The sequence below is a fragment of the Triticum urartu genome, chromosome 2 (assembly GCF_003073215.2).
Source record: "Triticum urartu cultivar G1812 chromosome 2, Tu2.1, whole genome shotgun sequence".
In the NCBI taxonomy this organism is placed as follows: Eukaryota; Viridiplantae; Streptophyta; class Magnoliopsida; order Poales; family Poaceae; genus Triticum; species Triticum urartu.
This window is the reverse complement of record NC_053023.1, coordinates 716,474,158-716,497,239: the sequence shown is the minus strand read 5'-3', so window position 1 is coordinate 716,497,239 and position 23,082 is coordinate 716,474,158. Positions and strand designations below refer to the sequence as shown.

At 46.2% G+C, this 23,082-nt stretch overlaps 1 protein-coding gene across 2 annotated transcripts; it reads right to left on the bottom strand.

Annotated features, from left to right (window-relative positions):
- Positions 1-3,221: 3,221 nt before the first annotated feature.
- Positions 3,222-5,470, bottom strand: LOC125534312 (DNA topoisomerase 2-like). 2 transcript variants are annotated; one of them, XM_048697568.1, is made up of 5 exons: positions 4,812-5,470; positions 4,333-4,716; positions 4,083-4,235; positions 3,845-3,914; positions 3,222-3,755 (listed from the first exon to the last, which is right to left on the bottom strand). In XM_048697568.1, exons 2-5 carry the CDS (start codon positions 4,708-4,710, stop codon positions 3,484-3,486), a joined length of 873 nt encoding a protein of 290 aa, XP_048553525.1. In that variant the 5' UTR covers positions 4,711-4,716; positions 4,812-5,470; the 3' UTR covers positions 3,222-3,483. The 2 variants fall into 2 exon arrangements, with proteins under 2 accessions (XP_048553525.1, XP_048553526.1); XM_048697569.1 differs by having other exon boundaries at positions 4,083-4,232.
- Between the last annotated feature and the right edge of the window lie 17,612 nt (positions 5,471-23,082).

The following is a 23,082-nucleotide window of genomic DNA, read 5'->3' as shown; positions in this document are numbered from 1 at the left end:
ACCCGTCGCAACTCCATCGCCGCCGGCCAACACTCGCCGCAGTTGCACCTAATCCGTGAATGGACGTAGCAAAATTCAAAGACAGTTGTAGCAAAAACACTGCCGGAACTCACCGCCGCGCTTGAAGCACCATGGCCTCGTGAATGGATGTAGCAAAACACGTCTCCGGTAGTAGCAAAAAACAAGGTTGTTGCAACAAAAATGTCGTCTTCGTCGTTGCAAAACACACAGATGGTAGTAGCAAAAATTTGACACGATTGTAGCAAAAATGGCCGCCGTCGCCGTCGCCGGTCACAGAAAATGGCCGTCGTTGCAAAATCAGAAGATGGTTGTAGCAGAAAACCAGGCTACTTCTAGCAAAATTAAAATATGGTAGTAGCAAAACTTGGTCTGATCTAGCAAATGAAAAAAGATGGTAGCACAAAATGTTTCGGGTTCCAGCAAAAAAAGACACTGGTTCCAGCAAATTGTGATGCCAGTACAAGCAAGAATAAATGTCGGTTGTAGCATGTTGGAGTCGCCGCCGATGTTGGTTGTAGCTCATCGCGTTGTCGCTTCCAGCTTCTCTAGCGGCAGGTTCCAGCAAAATTGCTTGTGGTTTGCAGCACTAGTGGCAGCCTGCGGTCATCCTTGGTCACTGCCGTCGCGCGCCACCGGTTGCCACTCCCGCTCGTCGCCATTGTAGCATGGTCGCCGCCGTTTGAAGCACCCTATCCCACGCCGCAAGCTGGGTTGCCGCACCGCCGCGCTGATGGATGGGCGGCCGCTCGCCGGAGTAGCGCGGGGCGGGTGGATGGCGGCCGCTCGCCGGAGTAGCGCGGGGCGGGTGGATGGCGGCCGCTCGCCGGAGTAGCGCGGGGGTGAGTGGATGGCGACCGCTCGCCGGAGCAACGGGGGCATGTGGATGATGGCTGCTCGCGACATCGACGGCGGTCATCACCAGCAAGACTTTATTTGGGGAGCAATGGGGAGAAGACGGGCAAGAGGATAAGGAAAGGAAATAAATGGTGGAGTGATTCGTGCGGGATAATAGAGACAGGCTTAAGCGGTAGTGGGTGGGGCTTGTTGTCAGCGTGGACTTGACCGGCGGAGTTTCAGCCGGTCGACCGGCTTTAAACGTTTTCCAATCTTTAAACTAGTGTTGATTGTCGGTGTTGCTACTCCAAGCCCACAACTATATCGCGAATTAATCTTTAGAAGAAAAAAAATATAATCTCATAAGAAGAAATCGCTGATTGCAGCATCCCGAAACAGAGGACCCGCCAGTTCTAGCAGAATTCATCTCTTTTTACAGATCAGTTTTACAATTGCAGATTATTTATAAACCACGCATCTCGGTAAATACAAGTGAACAAGAAACCAATAGAATAAGCTGAAACAGCGTCTAAACCATGAATTTCCTACGCCACAACAATGGAAGCAGCGAGCGCCACCACCGGGCGGCGCTCTGCCTGCAACTCGGTCAGTAGAAGACGTCCAGCAGCGCCTGGCGGAGGACGTCGTAGTCGTCGCGGCTTCGGAGGGCCCAGACGGTGCCACCACGGGCGTAGGCGCGGCGCAGCCAGGCGAGGTGGGTAGCGAGCACGCGGCAGAGGACGGCACAGGCTTCCGGCAAGTGGCAGGCGAGCGGGGGCCAGGGGTTGAGCAGCGGCCACCGCAGCGGCGCCGAGACGTGGAACAGCTGCGCGAAGCCCTTCACCGCCGCGAACGCCACCACCAGGTGGAGCCCCATCGGTGGCTAGCTAGCTCGGTTCAGTCCACAGCTCCACTCCACGTCCTCTGTTCTTTCGCCACGGTGAGGCTCTGTCTTTAGATGCTGCCCATGACACTGGTGGGTGGGTGCTTTGCCGGTGCCCGGGTTGCGGCCTTCCCCGGGTGCCAGCGCGAACGAAATGAAATGGATGAGTTGTTATTATCGTCGTCGTCGTTGTGAGTGAAGACGGAGAGGACGCATCTTGGCTGGATCTGGGCAAGAGTTATGATTGTGACGAGGAGCAGCAGCTTCTGGATGTGCCGTTATCCCGAGGGCGGAATTGGGAAATACACCCGTGGCGGGTGGGCTCGGCCGGGTCGATCTGAGGTCTCAGCACAGACGCAATTACTAGTTACTTTCATGTGTTTATTTCACGGCAGGCCATCGAACTACAGTGCTGTGCTGGAACCAAGGTTTTGGGTACCGGGCGGAAAATTCAGATATCGCCCGGTATCCGCGTTTCTCGCTACCCACGAGAAAGCTGCGTACCGAATTTTTTTTTAAAATTTTTGAATTTGAACGATAGGTGAATCGAACGTGGAGAACATGCCACTGCACCAACAGCGCATTTATAAACTTCTTGAGCTCCGAGCTAATATATTCCTATATCAGAAAATTTTGAATTCAAATTATGTTTTAAAATTCGAGCGGTTTTTCCTCCTAATTTTGCGGTATCCGCGTTTCTCGCCCACCCTCGGAATTTTGTTGGGATTCGATAGCCAAAATGTTGGCTGGAACTCGTACCAGTGTCTCAAAGCACCCGTGCCCACATTGCCACTTGACAATCCTATATGGTTTTCACCCCCAAAAAAAGGAAAAAGACAAAGCCCGTGGTATTCGTCTTTTTTTAGACCAATGATGAGATATAATCAAACAGTAAATTCATCTAAAAGATTAAACAGTAAATGATACCTTTCCACCGATTCTACGTCCCGCTCCCCAGCATTTCCTTCCAGCTTCTTCATTCCTCTCGTGTTTCTGCTTTGTTTACTTGATTGATGCAGCACTTCTCCACGTGGCCAAGAACCACAAAGTGATGGAGAAAGAGGAGCTTGCACGGCGAGTTTTCCCTACCTCCCGGGCTTGCAGCCATGGCCACCCCTGGCGAGGCATGCTTCGTGCCACCAAGCTCGGGGATGGTGGGAGGTCAGGGCGGATGAGTTTGAGCACACCAAATCTGGTGAGTCAGATTCGTCGCCATGAGTCTCTTGTTGTGTGGTTTACGTTCGAGGACAGAGGTTAGCTTTGGGTTATTCGATGTTGCAACATTCGTCCGACATGCCATGGCATTGTTTTTATGTTGTTGCAAACACACGTCAACATGATGTGATGATTCTTAAGGTCTGCTACAAATGTTGTGTTGCTGAAAACGTGGGTTTACATGCTATATATGTTGTGATGATTCTTCTCGAGGATTCTGCTCCGACCAATGAGGATTTGTTGCATACTAGGAAAAAGGTCATGCATGGTTGTGCTTTACATGGCTAACTTTTTTTTATCCTTATTTTTGACACACCACAACAGAAGTTTTGCTACCATGTTGAAAATGTAGAGCACGGAAGTTCTATGCTGCAATGCTCGAACGATAAAGACTTTGCAATTTAAACTAAAGGCTAGGGAGGCCGCCAATATGGGGCTCGCCCCACCCGATCAGTGGCTAGTGTTGCCCTAATCAAAAGGGTTACATCTGCCGCGGCAAAAGAAGCTACAACGAACGGTGCACCCACATGCTAAGCTGACACAGATGCATCCTGCAGGCTTAACTTAGCCAACACCTGAGCTACCCTATTCCGATCGATATTACCATGAGTGATCTTAACACCATCTAAGCCACTTGCAATCTTCTTAATTTCTTCGTTGAGGAAGGCATGGCTTGATCTGTCATGGCCCTGACAGTCTAGTCCGCGGCAAGATATTGCGCCTGTTTTGCTTTCTTCCTTCCCCCGCTTCTTTCTTTGTTTCTTCTGCTTCTTTGCTTGTTGCTTTTGTGTGTTCTCAGTCTCTGTGCAAGTAAAAGTAGTTGGCCATTAGAACTTCTCCAAGAGATGAATATGTTATTTGGGCAAATACAACACTGTATATGGGCTTTACCACTAAATTCTTGGGTCTCGAGACTTCCAGCAAGATGATCCTCATCATCATCCATCAGCACCACACTTGCCTATGTAAATTGATAGGTTGACTTGTAAAGGCAATAAATAATTTGCAATGTGCACAAAATAAGATATCTACATAAGCTGATTTTGACTAGAAATGCTTAATTAGCTTACAGGGGAAGAGTAGATAATAAACCAAAGAATCACTTGTCAGTTGATGAGGTAATCTATACCTCAAGATACTCGGCTGCAGTCCTTTTATGTTGTCTCCTGGGGGCTGCTTCAAATACCTTGTTGTGTTTGCAATCAATGACTATCACAACCTTTCTATCTGATTGAGCTTTTATATAGTTTTCATCAAGCAACTGTATATCAAGACTTATCTGCTTCAAACCACAGAATCACTTGTCAGTTGAGGTAATAATAAGTTCAAAAGGATGAACATCAACTGAAACATTAGAGTATCAAATTATCAGTACTTACAGTTGGTTCCTTTTCAGATTTCAGACATTCTGGTGTAGCTTTTCTCAGGAGTTCAACTTTAGTTTCAAATCTCTTCTTTAGTACTAGAAGATGCTCCAGGTACCCCTCATTTAAGGTAGAAATTGTCATGGAGGTGAGATACTCATAATCACTGGCATGTACATCAGGGCTTCTTCCATTTTCTTCCCTGTCTCTTGTTGCTCCTACGGCAGTGGGCAGAACTTCCTTTGGGAGGGGATCAAATCCCTTTTCGGCAATCTCTTGTAGCAGCTCCTTTTGCTTCCTGGGAATGATCTTGATATCACCACTGAGAACACAAGAGAGGAACCTAGCTCTGTTATCAACTTGCTTCAGCTTCTTCTCGAAAAATTCAAGCATTGCAACCTGCACAACAAGTATCAGTTAATGTGGTATTTTGCAGATGAACAGGGCAACAAGCAGAGTGAAAATTGAACACCTCAACAAATACATTTACCTACCTTTTCGGATGGAGAGCAAGCCTCGATTTGTAGAACTAGGTGCGAATCACGATCGAGTGAGGGGTTCCAGATTTGCAGTGGCCGCCGGCCGTCGCGCGTCTTGTCGCACCTGCGGTTGTTTCTGGGTCGAAGAAGGCTATGGGCGCTCCGATCTGATGTCGACGGGTGGAGGCCAAGCAAATGAAGCCTCGAATTGGAGGACTACGACCGGATTCGCTCCAGCCCCTCCGAACACCGATCACGATCGAGCGAGAGGGTCGAGATCTGGACGCCGCCGCGCGTCTCGTCGCTGCTGTCTAGCGCCACTTCACGTCCGCGGTTGAGTCCGGATCGAAGAAGGGTAGCGGTGCTCCGTGGAAGCAGCAGAAATAAACAGCGACGGTGGGGAAAGCTGGGGTTGCTGGTTGCAGTTGTACGCATCGAGTTCGTATCGAAATCGCATCGGGGCAGGAGAAGTCCGCGGTTCAAACATGGCAAGTGCGGCCAGACGTGAGCCTGACAAGTAAGCTCATTGGGTTTCTGTATGTAGCACTAGCACTAGCTTTGCATGCGCCTTTGTTTTGTTAACGTACACATCTTTCTTTGCAGAGAAAATTTCATATCTGAACTGATATACAAATCTTTATTTTTGTCGAGAAAATCTCATGTGTATCACCATTCAGAACTCACTCCTATCATCCTATGCATTGGCTAGTGCTGCCATATGTGAGTTCACAAAAAATAAGCTCCTTGGATTTGTGTATATATGCACTTGCGTGTATCTGAGAAACTGAGCATCTCTAGCAGGCCCCTTAAATCACGCCGAACTATAAAAAAAACTGCTAGTTTACGGTTTTACGCGAAAAAAGTGGCCCGAACAGACACTGTATCAGACGCGGCCTGTAAAGAAATTTGCGGGGCGCGGCAAATCTTCGCCCTCAACCTTTATATACACGAGGTGAGAAGCCGACCCGAGCTTGACCCCTACCGGCAGCGATATTTGGCGGGAGGGACATTTCCGCGCGGCAGCTGCCGCTTCCCCTTCCCTCCGCCGCCATTGTTATCCCTTCGCCTGCTCCGGACCACCTTCCCCGGCTTTGTATCGCCGCCATGGAAGCCTCCCAGCCATTACCCGTCATCGTCGATGTCATCCATGCGCCAACTCCTCCGACAGATCTCTTCGCCGGCCATGTCGCGCTCGTTGCGGTTCAAGGCTCCACCGCGCAACCCCGCAAGAGGCAGGGCAACGTCGTCGTCCAGGGTGGCACGCCCGCAGCCCCCGCCGAGAATGAACACGCGACTGCTGCCGCCGCCGTTGCGAATCCTGTCCGGCCCACACCGGCGAAGAAAGGGAAGGTTTCGGGTGTGAAATGCAAGAAGCCCACCGCAAGAGCTACCTTGCCAACACCTCCCCCGATTGCCCCGGCAAGAGCTACCCCGAGGATGCCCGCCGATGAAGTTGCTGCCGCCGCCCCCGAGGTGTTCGACGAAATGGGCGCAAGGTATGATACTTCGATTTCTTCTAGTTGTTACACTTTTCGCCATTGCGCTTGTTCGTGACTTGTTGAGCAAAATTGTAGCGCCGTCTTGTATGATGCGACTGTCGAGTTTGTGCACTTGCCGGACGACAACACTGTCGATATCGATGAAGCCCTGATTGGTGATTACGGTTACAATGACATGGATCATGGCGTGCACGGTCATGATGAGGAAGAAGATGAGGTGGAGGAGGTTGAGGAGGGGGTGTTCGACCAAGCGCAAGCAAAAGTGCGCGCAAGATCGAAGAACTACACACAATTGGAAGATCAAATCTTGATCAAGGCATGGAAATCGGTGTCTCTTGATGCGTGCACCGGAACTGAACAAACCACCAAGCGGTATTGTCAAAGGATAGAGGATCAGTTCTTGCGCATGATGGCAAAGTATCCCAATAGGACGCCACGCACCTTTAGGTCAATCCAAGGTCATTGGGACGTGATTAAAGGAAATATGCCCTAGAGGCAATAATAAAGTTGTTATTTATATTTTCTTATATCATGATAAATGTTTATTATTCATGCTAGAATTGTATTAACCGGAAACTTACTACATGTGTGAATACATAGACAAACAGAGTGTCACTAGTTTGCCTCTACTTGACTAGCTCGTTGAATCAATGATGGTTATGTTTCCTAACCATAGACATGAGTCATTTGATTAACGGGATGACATCATTAGAGAATGATGTGATTGAATTGACCCATCCGTTAGCTTAGCACGATGATTGTTTAGTTCTTTTGCTATTGCTTTCTCCATAACTATAAATGTTCCTATGACTATGAGATCATGCAACTCCCGAATACCGTAGGAACACTTTGTGTGCTATCAAATGTCACAACGTAACTGGGTGATTATACAGGTGCTCTACGGGTGTCTCCGATGGTGTCTGTTGAGTTGGCATGGATCAAGATTATGATTTGTCACTCCAATTGTCGGAGCGGTATCTATGGCCCCTCTCGGTAATGTACATCACTATAAGAATGCAAGCAATGTAGCTAATGAGTTAGTTACCGGATGTAGCATTACGGAATGAGTAAAGAGACTTGCCGATAACGAGATTGAACTAGGTATTGAGATACCGACGATCGAATCTCGGGCAAGTAACATACCGATGACAAAGGAACAACATATATCGTTATGCGGTTTGACCGATAAAGATCTTCATAGAATATGTAGGAATAAATATGAGCATCCAGGTCCCTCTATTGGTTATTGAACGGAGACATGTCTCGGTCATGTCTACGTACTTCTCAAACTCGTAGGGTCCGCACGCTTAACGTTCAGTGACGATCGGTATTACGAGTTTATGTGTTTTGATGTACCGAAGGTATTTCGGAGTCCCGGATTTCATCACGGACATGACGAGGAGTCTCGAAATGGTCGAGACGTAAAGATCGATATATTGGAAGCCTATGTTTGGACATCGGAATGGTTCCGGGTGAAATCGGAAGTATACCAGAGTACCGAGAGGTTATCGGAACCCCCGGGAGGTATATGGGCCTTATTGGGCCTTAGTGGAAGAGAGGGGAAAGGAGCAAAGGAGGGGGCTCCCCCCCAACCCAATCCGAATTGGGAAGGGGGTCGGCCCCCCTTTCCTTCCTTCTTCCCTCTCCTTCCTTCTCTCCTAGAACCAACAAAGGGAAGGGGGAATCCTACTCCCGGTGGGAGTAGGACTCCTTGGGACGCGCCTAGATAGGCCGGCCCCTTCCCCCTTCTCCACTCCTTTATATACGGGGGAGGGAGGCATCCCATAGACACACAAGTTGATCATTGATCTTTAGCCGTGTGCGGAGCCCCCCTCCACCATAATCCACCTCGGTAATATTGTAGCGGTGCTTAGGGGAAGCCCTGTTCCGGTAGCAACATCATCACCGTCATCACGCCGTCGTGCTGACGAAGCTGTAACTTAAAGCTCTAATGGATCGTGAGTTCGCGGGACGTCACCGAGCCGAACGTGTGCAGATCGCGGAGGTGTCGTATCTTCGGTACTAGATCGGTCGATCGTGAAGACGTACGACTACATCAACCGCATTGTCATAACGCTTCCGCTTACGGTCTACGAGGGTACCTAGACGATGCTCTCCCATCTCGTTGCTATGCATCACCATGATCTTGCGTGCGCATAGGAATTTTTTTGAAATTACTGCGTTCCCCAACACTGGTATCAGAGCTAGATTTATGCGTAGATGTTATATGCATGAGTAGAACACAAAGGAGTTGTGGGCGTGGGTATATACATATTGCTTGCCGTCACTAGTTGATTCTTGATTCAACGGCATTGTTGGATGAAGCGGCCCAGACCGACATTACGCGTACGCTTACGCGAGACTGGTTCTACCGACATGCTTCGCACACAGGTGGCTAGTGGGTGTCCTATTCTCCAGCTTTAGTTGAATCAGATTCAATGAACATGGTTCTTTCTGAAGATCAAAAAGCAATCACTATACCGCGTTGTGGTTTTTGATGCATAGGTAAGAACGGTTCTTGCTCAGCCCGTAGCAGCCACATAAAACTTGCAACAACAAAGTAGAGGACGTCTAACTTGTTTTTGCAGGGCATGTTGTGATGTGATATGGTCAAGACATGATGCTAAATTTTATTGTATGAGATGATCATGTTTTGTAACATAGTTATCGGCAACTGGCAGGAGCCATATGGTTGTCGTGTTATTGTATGAAATGCAACCGCCATGTAATTGCTTTACTTTATCACTAAGCGGTAGCGATAGTCGTAGAAGCAATAGTTGGCGAAACGACAACAATGCTTTGATGGAGATCAAGATATCAAGCCGGTGACGATGGTGATCATGACGGTGCTTTGGAGATGGAGATCAAAGGCACAAGATGATGATGGCCGTATCATATCACTTATATGGATTGCATGTGATGTTTATCCTTTATGCACCTTATTTTGCTTAGTTCGGCGGTAGCATTATAAGATGATCTCTCACTAAATTTCAAGGTATAAGTGTTCTCCCTGAGTATGCACCATTGCTACAGTTCGTCGTGCCGAGACACCACGCGATCATCGGGTGTGATAAGCTATACGTTCACATATAATGGGTGCAAGCCAGTTTTGCACACGCGGAATACTCGGGTTAAACTTGACGAGCCTAGCATATGCAGATATGGCTTTGGAACACTTGAGACCGAAAGGTCGAGCGTGAATCATATAGTAGATACGATCAACATAGTGATGTTCACCATTGAAAACTACTCCATCTCACGTGATGATCAGACATGGTTTAGTTGATATGGATCACGTAATCACTTAGATGATTAGAGAGATGTCTATATAAGTGGGAGTTCTTAAGTAATTTGATTAATTGAACTTTAAATTATCATGAACTTAGTACCTGATAGTATTTTGCATGTCTATGTTGTTGTAGATAGATGGCCCGTGTTGTTGTTCCGTTGAATTTTAATGCGTTCCTAGAGAAAGCTAAGTTGAAAGATGATGGTAGCAACTACACGAACTGGGTCCGTAACTTGAGAATTATCCCCATTGCTGCGCAGAAGAATTACGTCCTGGAAGCACCGCTAGGTGACAAACCCTCTGCAGGAGCAACGCTGATGACTACTCGATAGTTCAGTGTGCCATGCTTTACGGCTTAGAACCGGGACTTCAACGACATTTTGAACATCATGGAGCATATGAGATGTTCCGGGAGTTGAAGTTAATATTTCAAGCAAATGCCCGGATTGAGAGATATGAAGTCTCCAATAAGTTCTATAGCTGCAAGATGGAGGAGAATAGTTCTGTCAGTGAACATATACTCAGAATGTCTGGGTACCACAACCACTTGACTCAACTGGGAGTTAATTTTCTTGATGATAGTGTCATTGACAGAGTTCTTCAATCACTGCCACCAAGCTACAAGAGCTTCGTGATGAACTATAATATGCAAGAGATGGATAAGACGATTCCTGAGCTCTTCGCAATGCTAAAGGTCGCGGAGGTAGAAATCAAGAAGGAGCATCAAGTGTTGATGGTCAACAAGACCACCAGTTTCAAGAAAAAGGGCAAAGGGAAGAAGGGGAACTTCAAGAAGAACAGCAAGCCAGTTGCTGCTCAAGTGAAGAAACCCAAGTCTGGACCGAAGCCTGAGACTGAGTGCTTCTCCTGCAAAGGAACTGGTCACTGGAAACGGAATTGCCCCAAGAATTTGGCGGAGAAGAAGGATGGCAAAGTGAAAGGTATATTTGATATACATGTTATTGATGTGTACCTTACTAATGCTCGCAGCAGTTCCTGGGTATTTGATACTGGTTCAGTTGCTAACATTTGCAACTCGAAATAGGGGCTACGAATTAAGCGAAGATTGGCTAAGGACGAGGTGACAATGCGCATGGGAAATGGTTCCAAAGTCAATGTGATCGCCGTAGGCACGCTACCTCTACATCTACCTTTGGGATTAGTTTTAGACCTAAATAATTGTTATTTGGTGCCAGCGTTGAGCACGAACATTATATCTGGATCTTCTTTGATGCGAGATGGTTATTCATTTAAATCAGAGAATAATGGTTGTTCTATTTATATGAGTAATATCTTTTATGGTCATGCACCCCTGATGAGTGGTCTATTTTTACTAAATCTTGATAGTAGTGATACACATGTTCATAGTATTGAAGCCAAAAGATGCAGAGTTGATAATGATAGTGCAAGTTATTTGTGGCACTGCCGTTTAGGTCATATTGGTGTAAAACGCATGAAGAAACTCCATTCTGATGGACTTCTGGAATCACTTGATTATGAATCACTTGGTACTTGAGAACCATGCCTCATGGGCAAGATGACTAAAACTCCATTCTCCGGGACAATGGAGCGAGCAACAGAGTTATTGGAAATCATACATACAAATGTATGTGGTCCAATGAACATTGAAACTCGCGGCGGATATCGTTATTTTCTCACCTTCACACATGATTTGAGTAGATATGGGTATATCTACTTGATGAAGCATAAGTCTAACACATTTGAAAAGTTCAAAGAATTTCAGAGTGAAGTGGAAAATCATCGTAACAAGAAAATCAAGTTTCTACGATCTGATCATGGAGGCGAATATTTCAGTTATGAGTTTGGACTTCATTTGAAACAATGCGAATAGTTTCGCAACTCACGCCACCTGGAACACCACAGTGTAATGGTGTGTCCGAGCATCGTTATCGTACTTTACTAGATATGGTACGATCTATGATGTCTCTCACTGATTTACCGCTATCATTTTGGGGTTACGCTTTAGAGACAACTGCATTCACATTAAATATGGCACCATCTAAATCCGTCGAGACGACACCTTATGAACTATGGTTTGGCAAGAAACCCAAGTTGTCGTTTCTTAAAGTTTGGGGCTGCAATGCTTATGTGAAAAAGCTTCAACCTGATAAGCTCAAACCCAAATTGAAGAAATGTGTCATCCTAGGATACCCAAACGAGACTGTAGGGTACACCTTCTATCATAGATCCGAAGGCAAGATATTCGTTGCTAAGAATGGATTCTTTCTAGAGAAGGAGTTTCTCTCGAAAGAAGTGAGTGGGAGGAAAGTAGAACTTGACGAGGTAACTGTACCTTCTCCCTTATTGGAAAGTAGTTCATCACTGAAATCAGTTCCAGTGATTCCTACACTAGTAAGTGAGGAAGCTAATGATGATGATCATGAAACTTCCGATCAAGTTACTACCGAACCTCGTAGGTCAACCAGAGTAAGATCCGCACCGGAGTGGTATGGTAATCCTGTTCTGCAAGTCATGTTACTTGAGCATGATGAACCTATGAACTATGAGGAAGCGATGATGATCCCAGACTCCGCAAAATGGCTTGAAGCCATGAAATCTGAGATGGCATCCATGTATGAGAACAAAGTGTTGACTTTGGTTGACTTGCCCGATGATCGGCAGACCATAGAGAATAAATGGATCTTCAAGAAGAAGACTGACGCTGACGGTAATGTTACTATCTACAAACTCGACTTGTTGCGAAAGGTTTTCGACAAGTTCAAGGAGTTGACTACGATGAGACCTTCTCACCCGTAGCGATGCTTAAGTCCGTCCGAATCATGTTAGCAATTGCCGCATTTTATGATAATGAAATTTGGCAAATGGATGTCAAAACTGCATTCCTTAATGTATGCCTTAAAGAAGAGTTGTATATGATGGAACCAGAAGGTTTTGTTGATCCAAAAGGTGCTAACAAAGTGTGCAAGCTCCAGCGATCCATTTATGGACTGGTGCAAGCCTCTCGGAGTTGGAATATACGCTTTGATAGTGTGATCAAAGCATATGGTTTTATACAGACTTTTGGAGAAGCCTGTATTTAAAAGAAAGTGAGTGGGAGTGAGGGAGTCCTGGATTAGGGGGTCTCCGTACAGTTGTGCTATATCCTTTGGCCGAACTGTTGGACTATGAAGATACAAGATTGAAGACTTCATCCCGTGTCCGGATGGGACTCTACTTGGCGTGGAAGGCAAGCTAGGCAATACAGATATGTACATCTCCTCCTTTGTAACCGACCTTGTGTAACCCTAGCTCCCTCTGGTGTCTATATAAACCAGAGGGTTTTAGTCCGTAGGACAACATACAATCATACTATAGGCTAGCTCCTAGGGTTTAGCCTCTTTGATCTCGTGGTAGATCAACTCTTGTAATACTCATATCATCAAGAACAATCAAGCAGGACGTAGGGTATTACCTCCATCAAGAGGGCCCGAACCTGGGTAAACATCGTGTCTCCTGCCTCCTGTTACCATCCGCCTTAGACGCACAGTTCGGGACCCCCTACCCGAGAGCTGCCGGTTTTGACACAGACAGGGAGCTCCGTAGCATTTCTGATATTATATGTAGATGACATATTGTTGATCGGAAATGATACTAAATTTCTGAATAGCATAAAAGGATACTTGAATAAGAATTTTTCAATGAAAGACCCCGGTGAAGCTGCTTATATATTGGGCATCAAGATCTATAGAGATAGATCAAGATGCTTGATTGGACTTTCACAAAGCACATACCGCGGGCCAATTCGCTTGGCCATCTGGAGCAGATCGAAAGCTACGCCCCTGGCCTTCAAGTCAGATTTAGAACTTGAACTACACGGCCGACATCCACGGAGACTTGATCTTCGACGGATTCGAGCCCATGCCGGACGCGTCGTACAGTCGCGACGAGCAAGACGTAACTCTGCTGTCGGACAGTGTTCGGGAGATTGCATCCGCAGCTACTCCGGCCGTTAATCCGGAGCAAATCGCACCATCCGAGAGAGGAGGGATAGACCCCTCCATGGAGGCCGCACTCTCAGCGGTGATAGCGCCAGATACTAACTTCACCCCTTTCGAGAGCCGCGTTGCCGAACCACTGGATTTATCCCCGGCCACAGACTCCGAGCCGCTCACATCCATGCCCGTCGAATCTGAATGGGCGCCGATCATGGAGTTCACCTCCGCGGATATCTTTCAGCACTCACCTTTCGGAGATGTGCTAAATTCATTAAAGTCTCTCTCCCTGACAGGAGAACCTTGGCCGAACTATGTCCGGCTAGAATGGGATGCGGACGATGAAGAAATTCGCTGCCCACCCACCACCCACTTAGTAGCCACTGTCGATGACTTAACCGACATGCTCGACTTCGACCCCGAAGACATCGATGGTATGGAAGACGATGCAGGAGATGAACCGGAACCACTGCCCACAGGGCGCTGGACCGCTACTTCATCACATGACGTGTACATGGTGGATGCACCCAGAGAGGCAATGGCGAAGAGACAGTGGAGGATGCACCCTCCAAGCAACCCAAGTGCCGACGTCAGCGGCGCCGGTCTAAGTCCCTCCATAGCAAAAATAGCGATAACAGCGCAAGAGGAAATAATAGTCCACGCGACTCCGGAAGAAATGACAACTGCACCACCCCGGTGGCAGAACACGATCAAGATGGAAACTGCAAACATAGTACGGATCCGACGTCCGAACACGATGACGCCAAAGATAAGCCTCATCAATACCCGTCTAGGGAAGAAAACAGTCCGGACGAAGATGCACGCATCATCCTGGAAACACACTTGGAGCAAGAGAACCTCCGCAGAAGGCTTATTGCGACAGCGAGGAGCCTGAAGAAACAGAAGCAAAGGCTCAAGGTCGCACAAGATACGCTCAACAGCAAGTGGAACAAAGTAAGAAAGTATGGTGGAAGTTACCATAAAAATAGCTATCCAAAGCGCAAGCTATTACCGGAATTCGACGATGAGGCCTTAGAGCCCATACAGCCGAAAAGTGATACGGCCAACCGGCCGGATCCACCACCCTGTGAACGCGATAGAGCGGCTAACAAAGTCACGCATAAGTCAACACACGATCTACGTGAGAACTTGCATCAAAAATCCGGCGCGACCAGATCTATCTATGGATCTAGGAAGCGCGCTATGGTACACAACCAACACCGAATAATACGACTATCCGAACACCATGGAGCATCCCAATACAGGGGTGCCGCACACCCCTTATGTTTCACTTATGAGGTGCTGGATCACGAATTCCCGGAGGGATTCAAACCGGTGAACATAGAGGCATACGACGGAACCACAGACCCTGGAGTCTGGATAGAGGACTTCATCCTGCATATTCATATGGCTCGTGGAGACGATCTCCATGCCATTAAATACTTGCCCCTCAAGCTTAAAGGGCCAGCTCGGCACTGGCTGAAAAACCTCCTCGAAAACTCAATTGGAAGTTGGGAGGAGCTCGAGGACGCTTTTCGGTCCAATTTTCAAGGGACTTATGTCCGACCTCCGGATGCAGACGATTTAAGTCATATAATCCAACAGTTCGGAGAGTCCGGCCGAAAGCTTTGGAACTGGTTCCTCACCAAGAAGAACCAAATCGTCGGCTGTCCGGACGCCGAAGCCTTAGCATCTTTTAAACACAGCGCCCGAGACGAATGGCTAGCCAGACACCTCGGTCAAGAAAAACCGAGAACAATGGCAGCCCTAACAAGCCTCATGACCCGCTTTTGCGTGGGCAAGGACAGCTGGTTGGCCCGTAGTAGCACCAGCGACCCAAGCACATCCGAAGTCAGGGATGGCGATGGTAAACCACGATGCAACAAAAACAAGTGTCGAAATAAAGAAGGTACCCTAGATAACACGATGGTAAACGCCGGATTCAGGGGCTCCCGAACAGGTCAACGGAAAAAGCCTTTCAAAGGCAGCAGAGAAGGACAATCTGGCCTAAACAAAATTCTTGACAAACTCTGTTAGATTCACGGCACCCCAGACAAACCTGCAAATCATACCCACCGAGAATGCTGGGTCTGCAAGCAGGCATGTAAGCTAAACGCCAAACACAAAGGGGAAGAGACACTAAGAAAAGATGAGGATGAACCTCGCCATCAAAACGCCGGAGGACAGAAAAAGTTCCCACCAGAGGTTAAAATAGTAAACGTGATCCATGTGACAAAGAGGAGAAGCAATCATGGACTCCGATGCACACGCGCCATAGAGCCCGTCACCCCTAGGTTCAACCCCTGGTTGGCCTGCCCGATCACTTTTGATTGTAGGGATCACGTTACAAATATCCGGCGCGAAGGACTGACGGCCTTGGTGTTAGACCCAATAATAAATGGGTACCATTTCACACGGGTCCTCATGGATGGCGGCAGTGATCTAAATCTGATATATCAAGACACAGTCCGCAAAATGGGGATAGACCTGACACAAATAAGCCACAGTAATACTACCTTCAAGGGAGTAATACCAGGCTAAGAGGCCCGCTATACGGGCTCTCTACTACTAGAGGTGGTATTCGGTCCACCCGATAACTTCCGAAGCGAAACGTTAACTTTTCACATCGCTCCCTTCCGAAGTGATTATCAAGCACTACTCGGAAGGGCGGCTTTCGCTCGTTTTAACGCAATACAACATTATGCTTTTCACAAGCTCAAGATGCCCGGTCCACGTGGCATCATCATAGTTAGCGGAAATACTGAACGTTTTTTACGTACGGAAGAGGACGCGGCGGCTCTAACAGCCGCGAACTAGACGGCCTCACCAACCAGAAAAAATGGCAGGTCGTCAAGACCACAGACACGGTTAGACGAATTCGGCATTCCATCATATATACATGAGATTGGTTTTCGAACCCTCATAAAACGATACCAGGGGCTTCCCGCATGTAATCAGGGCCAGCCCGGCTCAACTAGGCTTCTCTTGAATTTTGATAGTTCATTGACAATAACCAATTCTTCATTTTGGCACGGCAACTTTCACCTAAGTCCTTTCCTTTTGCAGATGACAAACGTGCTACACCCGTCTAGTTCCGGCATCCAAACGCCCGTCTCAGACCTGCACCGAGCCGTCCCGCACCGCTCCATCCCGTTGACTTTCCCAGAGAGGTTAAAATTTCACTAAGTCCCCGAGATTTCCATGTTTCATGTGCCCATATTCATCATGTCGTAACTCTGCATCCGTAACTCCGTTTTGGGCATGTAGCATATCAAAATGTTCGCCTCAGAGAGTACATCATTTCATCTCATTGCATCATTTTCATTTGAGCTCATCTTGATGCCCGAAATGCTGTTGGAAGAGAGCTATTTGAGTTAATTGTCAGATCTGCTGCTCCAATTAGATATTTGTCATTTTTTCCATGATTATTGTGTGCATGATATGCCCCTAAGCTCTACATGTGTTTTGTTATAGGCTTTGTCATCTATCCAGTGGTGCCATCCATGTATTTTTGTGATGTGTGTGGTGACTAGCACAAGTTTGCAAAGTGGTGCATTCGTTAATGCTGATTTCAGGGACTTAGCATTTCCACTAAGTCCTTGATCTGTTTATTTCATATGCCATATGTTCATGTTGTTTCCTACTGATCCGTGCCTCTTCTGAGGTTGATCAGTAAGGATGATTTGTTAATCTTGTAGTGCTCTATCCATCCATGTCTTTGTTTGCAATTATGGAGCACCCTAGCTTGAGTCAATCGAGCTCTACTTTTGCTATTTCGTGAATCCGGGCAGATTGTCTACTTGTTAGCGATTTTGCCGAGGATGTTATTGTTCTTGTCTTGTCTAGCTTGTATAATATGTATTATTGATGGGTGTATGCTTAGATTGCCATGCCTTGCTCTGTAGTGAGTGCATCGAGCTTGTAAACATGCCTACTTGATAGCTGATTTGCATGCTCCAGTTTTTCTCTAAGTCCGAGAGTCTGATTATGTTTTTGACATGTTCACATGCTTGCAATTGTATTTTCTGATCCCTTTTGGCTCCAGGTCACTAAGGGACTTTTGTTAAGCTCTTTGAGTAGCTCCATGCCATGCCTTGCCTTGCCATGTTAAGTTCCTGTAGCATATAGTTTTCATGCTCCAAAGTGGGCTACCTGATCTGAAATTCCAGGCAAGTGTTAATTTCACTAAGTCTGAGATCTCTTTACCAAATGCATTTTTGCCATGCTTGTTTGAACCTGTTAATGGATGAATTGGACCTAGCTCAGTGTTCATCTTTTGTTAAGCATCATGAATGGATCCTTGCCATGTATTTTGTTGCCTGTAGCATGAGTATCTTGATGCATCTAGATGGCTACTTGCTGTTTATCGCAGACCGGTGCCATATTTGAATTGCTTGCCATTTCCAAACCGTAACTCCGATTTCGGTGATCTTTATATCGTTTTTCTCACCTTCCCAGTGGCACACTTGGATTTCCAAGTTGAGGCCAGGTTCCATCTTTCCTTTGCAAATCATGCATATGCATCGCATACCGCATCCCGCATATCATATCATGTTCATGTGTTGGTTGTTTACTATGTTGTGTGCTTCTTTTCCGGTGTTTGCTTCTTCGGGTTGGTTCCGGTAAAGTCGCGTTTGTGAGGACCCGTTCGTCAACGTCCGTTTGTCTTCTTCATGGACTCGTTCTTCTTCCTTGCGGGATTTCAGGCAAGATGACCATACCCTCGAAATCACTTCTATCTTTGCTTGCTAGATGCTCGCGCTTTTGCTATGCCTATGCTACGATACCTACCACTTGCTTATCATGCCTCCCATATTGTTGAACCAAGCCTCTAACCCACCTTGTCCTAGCAAGCCGTTGTTTGGCTATGTTACCGCTTTGCTCAGCCCCTCTTATAGCGTTGTTAGTTGCAGGTGAAGATTGAAGTTTGTTCCTTGTTGGAACATGGAGATGTTGTTCCTTGTTGGGAACATGTTTACTTGTTGGGATATCACAATATATCTTATTTAATTAATGCATCTATATACTTGGTAAAGGGTGGAAGGCTCGGCCTTATGCCTGGTGTTTTGTTCCACTCTTGCCGCCCTAGTTTCCGTCATATCGGTGTTATGTTCCCGGATTTTGCGTTCCTTACGCGGTTGGGTTATAATGGGAACCCCTTGACAGTTCGCTTTGAATAAAACTCCTCCAGCAAAGCCCAACCTTGGTTTTACCTTTCGCCACCTAGCCTTTTCCCTTGGGAGTCGCGCATCCTGAGGGTCATCTTATTTTAACCCCCCCGGGCCAGTGCTTGTCTAAGTGTTGGTCAAACCAAGAGCACCGTGCGGGGCCGTCCCTTGGCAACTTGGGTTACATTGGCTCCCGTACGCTCAGCTTATCCGGTGTGCCCTGAGAACGAGATATGTGCAGCTCCTATCGGGATGTCGGCGCATCAGGTGGTCTTGCTGGACTTGTTTTACCATTGTCGAGGATGTCTTGTAGAACTGGGATACCGAGTCTGATCGGAATGTCTCGGGAGGAGGTCTATTCCTTCGTTGACCGTGAGAGCTTGTCATGGGCTAAGTTGGGACACCCCTGCAGGGATTTGAACTTTTGAAAGCTGTGCCCGCGGTTATGGGCAGATAGGAATTTGTTAACGTCCGGTTGTAGAAAACCTGAAGTTGACCTTAATTAAAAAGCATCAACCGCGTGTGTAACCGTGATGGTCTCTTTCCGGCGGAGTCCGGGAAGTGAACACGGTGTTGGAGTTATGCTTGACGTAGGTTGTTCTAGGATCACTTCTTGATCATACTTTCTCGAACGTGCTTTGCCTTCTCTTCTCGCTCTCATTTGCGTACGTTAGCCACCATATATGCTAGTCGCTTGCTGCAGCTCCACCTCATACCTTTACCTTACCCATAAGCTTAAATAGTCTTGATAGCGAGGGTGCGAGATTGCTGAGTCCCCGTGGCTCACAGATACTTCCAAAACCATCTTGCAGGTGTCGATGAGCTCATGCAGAAGACGCAACCAAGCTCAGGAGGAACTCGATGAAGATCTTGTCCTTTGTGTTGTTTCGTTCTAGTTGATCAGTAGAGGAGCCCAGTTGGGGTCGATCGGGGTCCTTGTCGCATTTGGGGTTCTTCTTTTATTTTGGTTCCGTAGTCGGACCTTGATTGTATTTGGATGTTGTAATGCTTTATTCATGTAATTGTGTGAAGTGGCGATTGTAAGCCAACTATGTATCTCTTTCCCTTATGTAATACATGGGTTGTGTGAAGATTACCTCACTTGCGACATTGCTTTCAATGCGGTTATGCCTCTAAGTCGTGCTTCGACACGTGGGAGATATAGCCGCATCGAGGGCGTTACAAGTTGGTATCAGAGCCATCCCCGACGTTAGGAGCCCCCACTGCTTGATCGAAGTAGCGGACGCGTTGAGTCTAGAAAAATGTTTTGAGTATTTAGGAAATATATATCGGAGAGTTTAGGAATTCTTTTTACTCCCCAGTCTCCTCATCGCTCTGGTAAGGCATCCTAACGTAGAGTTTTGACTATTCTCTTCTCAAATTTCACTAAATTTTTTTTAGGATCACGCGGGTATCTTGGAATCGTTCCGATGGATTTGTGACGAGAACATTGTTCTTGGTGCCTCCTGTCATTTAGGGGTTGTGGCAGTGTCCCGGGGAGTTGAGCTCCGAGGTGTTGTCATCACGATTTTATCGTTGCAGTTCTGGAATACCTGAGTTTAGTACGCCGACATCGAAAATCTCTTTTATGCAGTTCGTTGGTGAGATAACCTCGACGCCACCCAGTACTGGGGCGGGAGTTCGGGAGTATTGCCATAACTTGTATAACGGATGCTTTTCGAAGGTTGAGGTAGACGATTTCCGAAGGTTTCTTGGTTATGTGTTGAAGGATGGATACGGCTGGATGTAGGATTTGCTAGTTTTGGGTGAGATATTATGCTTCCCCTGTATCCCCAACACCTGATTGCATAACCGGAAAATTTCGGGAGTTTATAAGTGGGAATTCAAGTAGCTCTTAGGATATCTTCCCGACGGATATATGATATGAAATTGGGGTTCGACGTCTAGTGGTCCGCCTATCCACGGTCGGTTTTACAGTGGTCTCGTTGTGTCTTAAGGAGTCCTTGGCTATGCCGACTCGGGGACGCTTCGTATGTCATGTGCACTGCCTTGTACATGATGGTGCTGTACAATCGAGCCCGTGTAGGCCCCACCACGAAAACTTCAGACGAAATCTCTATCATATGTTTGTTCCGGCTTATTTCGAGTTGTGGTATTCGAGTTGCTTCAAAGTCAAATGTTGATTCCATACCTTTTCCTAAGCGGTGTTCTCATATTCCTATGTTAATACCAATCCTTCATGATAATCGATATTGTCATGTCAATCCTCTTCTCAACCGGTGTGTTTCTCTTCAAGTGGATCCGATCACTTCAACATTGCCAAGATCAATTATCAGTTCCTCTCAACGATGTTTGTTTCATTCGTTCCAAGATGCCTTTTGTTTTTCCTGCCCGCCCACCCCTTTTTCCTCAAGGACTCATATTTCTTAATCAAATATTCATCTTATTGATGCGAGGCCTCTTCATTCCTTTTCCGTCAATGTTCTTATCCGGCGATTCTCATGAAGATTCTAACGGAGCCTCAAGGTCATCTTCCTTAATTCTTTTCTTCTCTGGTCGTTTCAATTCTAGCTTTCCTGTGTTGATCATATTCTTTTCCTTGCTTCGAATGCCTTCTCATACCGGTGCTCCTCATATTCATTCATTTCTCTCTATTCAATTGTTCCGGAGTGCTCAAGATATCTCGAAGATTTGTGTTTTCACTTTACATTCGTTCAACCTATTTCGAGGTTGTTATCTCATTCTAGCCATTTAATCCAACCGGTGCAATCCCCTATGTTAAATCATTTCAACGGTGTTTCTTTTGAGTGGGCCCTAACCCACAGGTCTTTTACTAGGATCTTACCTGACTCTTTTCTTTTCCCAGAGCTATCCTCAAATTTTTCTCAAAGTTTGACGTAAGAATGAGTTATCATCAGTCAAAATCCTTCTCCAAGACCGGTTAAATTCTTTTCATCGTTGGCTCAATCTCTTCGCTTTTAATTATTCCGGAGTGCCTCAATAATTCATGGTGGTGTTTCTCGTCGTAATTCTCAGATTTTGAAGACCGAAGAAGAATTTTTCCTCCATATCTTGCTCCATTCTCTCCAAGATTCACGGTGCTAGCTTTATGCCATTCTCTCTTAATCGTTTTCGGTTGTGAGAATTCTTTTCACCCTTCCAGAGCAATTCGAGAGTCTTCTCAGTTTGTTTATCCGGAGCCAATAATCTAAGATTTATTAATTCTAGATTTCAGCTCTCACCCTCCTAATTTTACCGGTGCAACGATCAAATATCCTCTAATCAGTGCATAATGTTCTCATGTATCTAAATTCTCTCAAGTATATTCTTTTGTTTTCCAATTATTCCCGGTGATTTGTGTCTTTGCTACTTTCTTTTCAATTCTTACGGTGGCCATTTAAGATTCTTCTTCCTTCGTTTTCATATCAATTCATGCGTTGTTCCAACCCTGCCGGTGGGTTGTTGGAGATCTTCCCAGGCCGTGCTATATCTATCTTAATCCTTTTTACGAGAATAAGTAGTATGCCAAATCCATTGATTGTCATCAATTTAATTGGTGAAGGATAAGCATAATATAATTCTTATTCTTGTTTCATCCAAGTGATTAATTCCTTATCCCGGAGGTGCATCATATCACATTCTGGGTTCGAGATGCTTTATCTTTTCTTTTCCCGGAGATCCTAGCTCTCGCAATTACATCACCACGGAGATTCATTTAAATCATTGCAAGGCTTCAACATTATTATTTTCATCCTCCATTTCGATTGATCATTTCTTTTATTTCCGGAGTTCTCATGAAGGTTCTACATGATGGTTGATCAAGGATTTATATTCCTTCTCGAAGTGTTCATCGAGATTCTTTTCTAAGGAGCTCAAGAATTCTTCATCTTGCATCCGGAGTGCAATTCTTTCTTCCGTATCAATAGAGGTGGTATTATGTCATTCTTGATAATTTGAGTTCATGTTCCATGATTCACATGTTGTTAAGAATGAGATATATTAAATCCATAAACATCTTCGTCGGAGCTATCTTGTGTCATGTTTCACCTAAGGCTTTCCCTAAGGGTGGCTATTTAGGGTGCTTACCAATGACCCAAGTTCTCCATTTATCCTCTCGGTGAAATAAGTTTTCTTGTCTCCTCATTCATATCAATCCAATTCTTTTCCCGTGAGTGGCAGGTGGTCACCTCATGATTTGAGATGTATTCCATAAGACCATATCAAGCTTATTCTTTTCGTCATTGGTTTTCCAACAACTCCGTTCTAGCATTTGTTGTAAGCGTGCTCCTTCAAGATCTTGTTTCCATTCATTAATTCCATTCAATTCTTAATTTTGTTCCGGAGGCTTTGTGATGTTGCTCTCTTCAACCCCGGGCCAGTGCTTGTCTAAGTGTTGGTCCAAGCCAGAGCACCGTG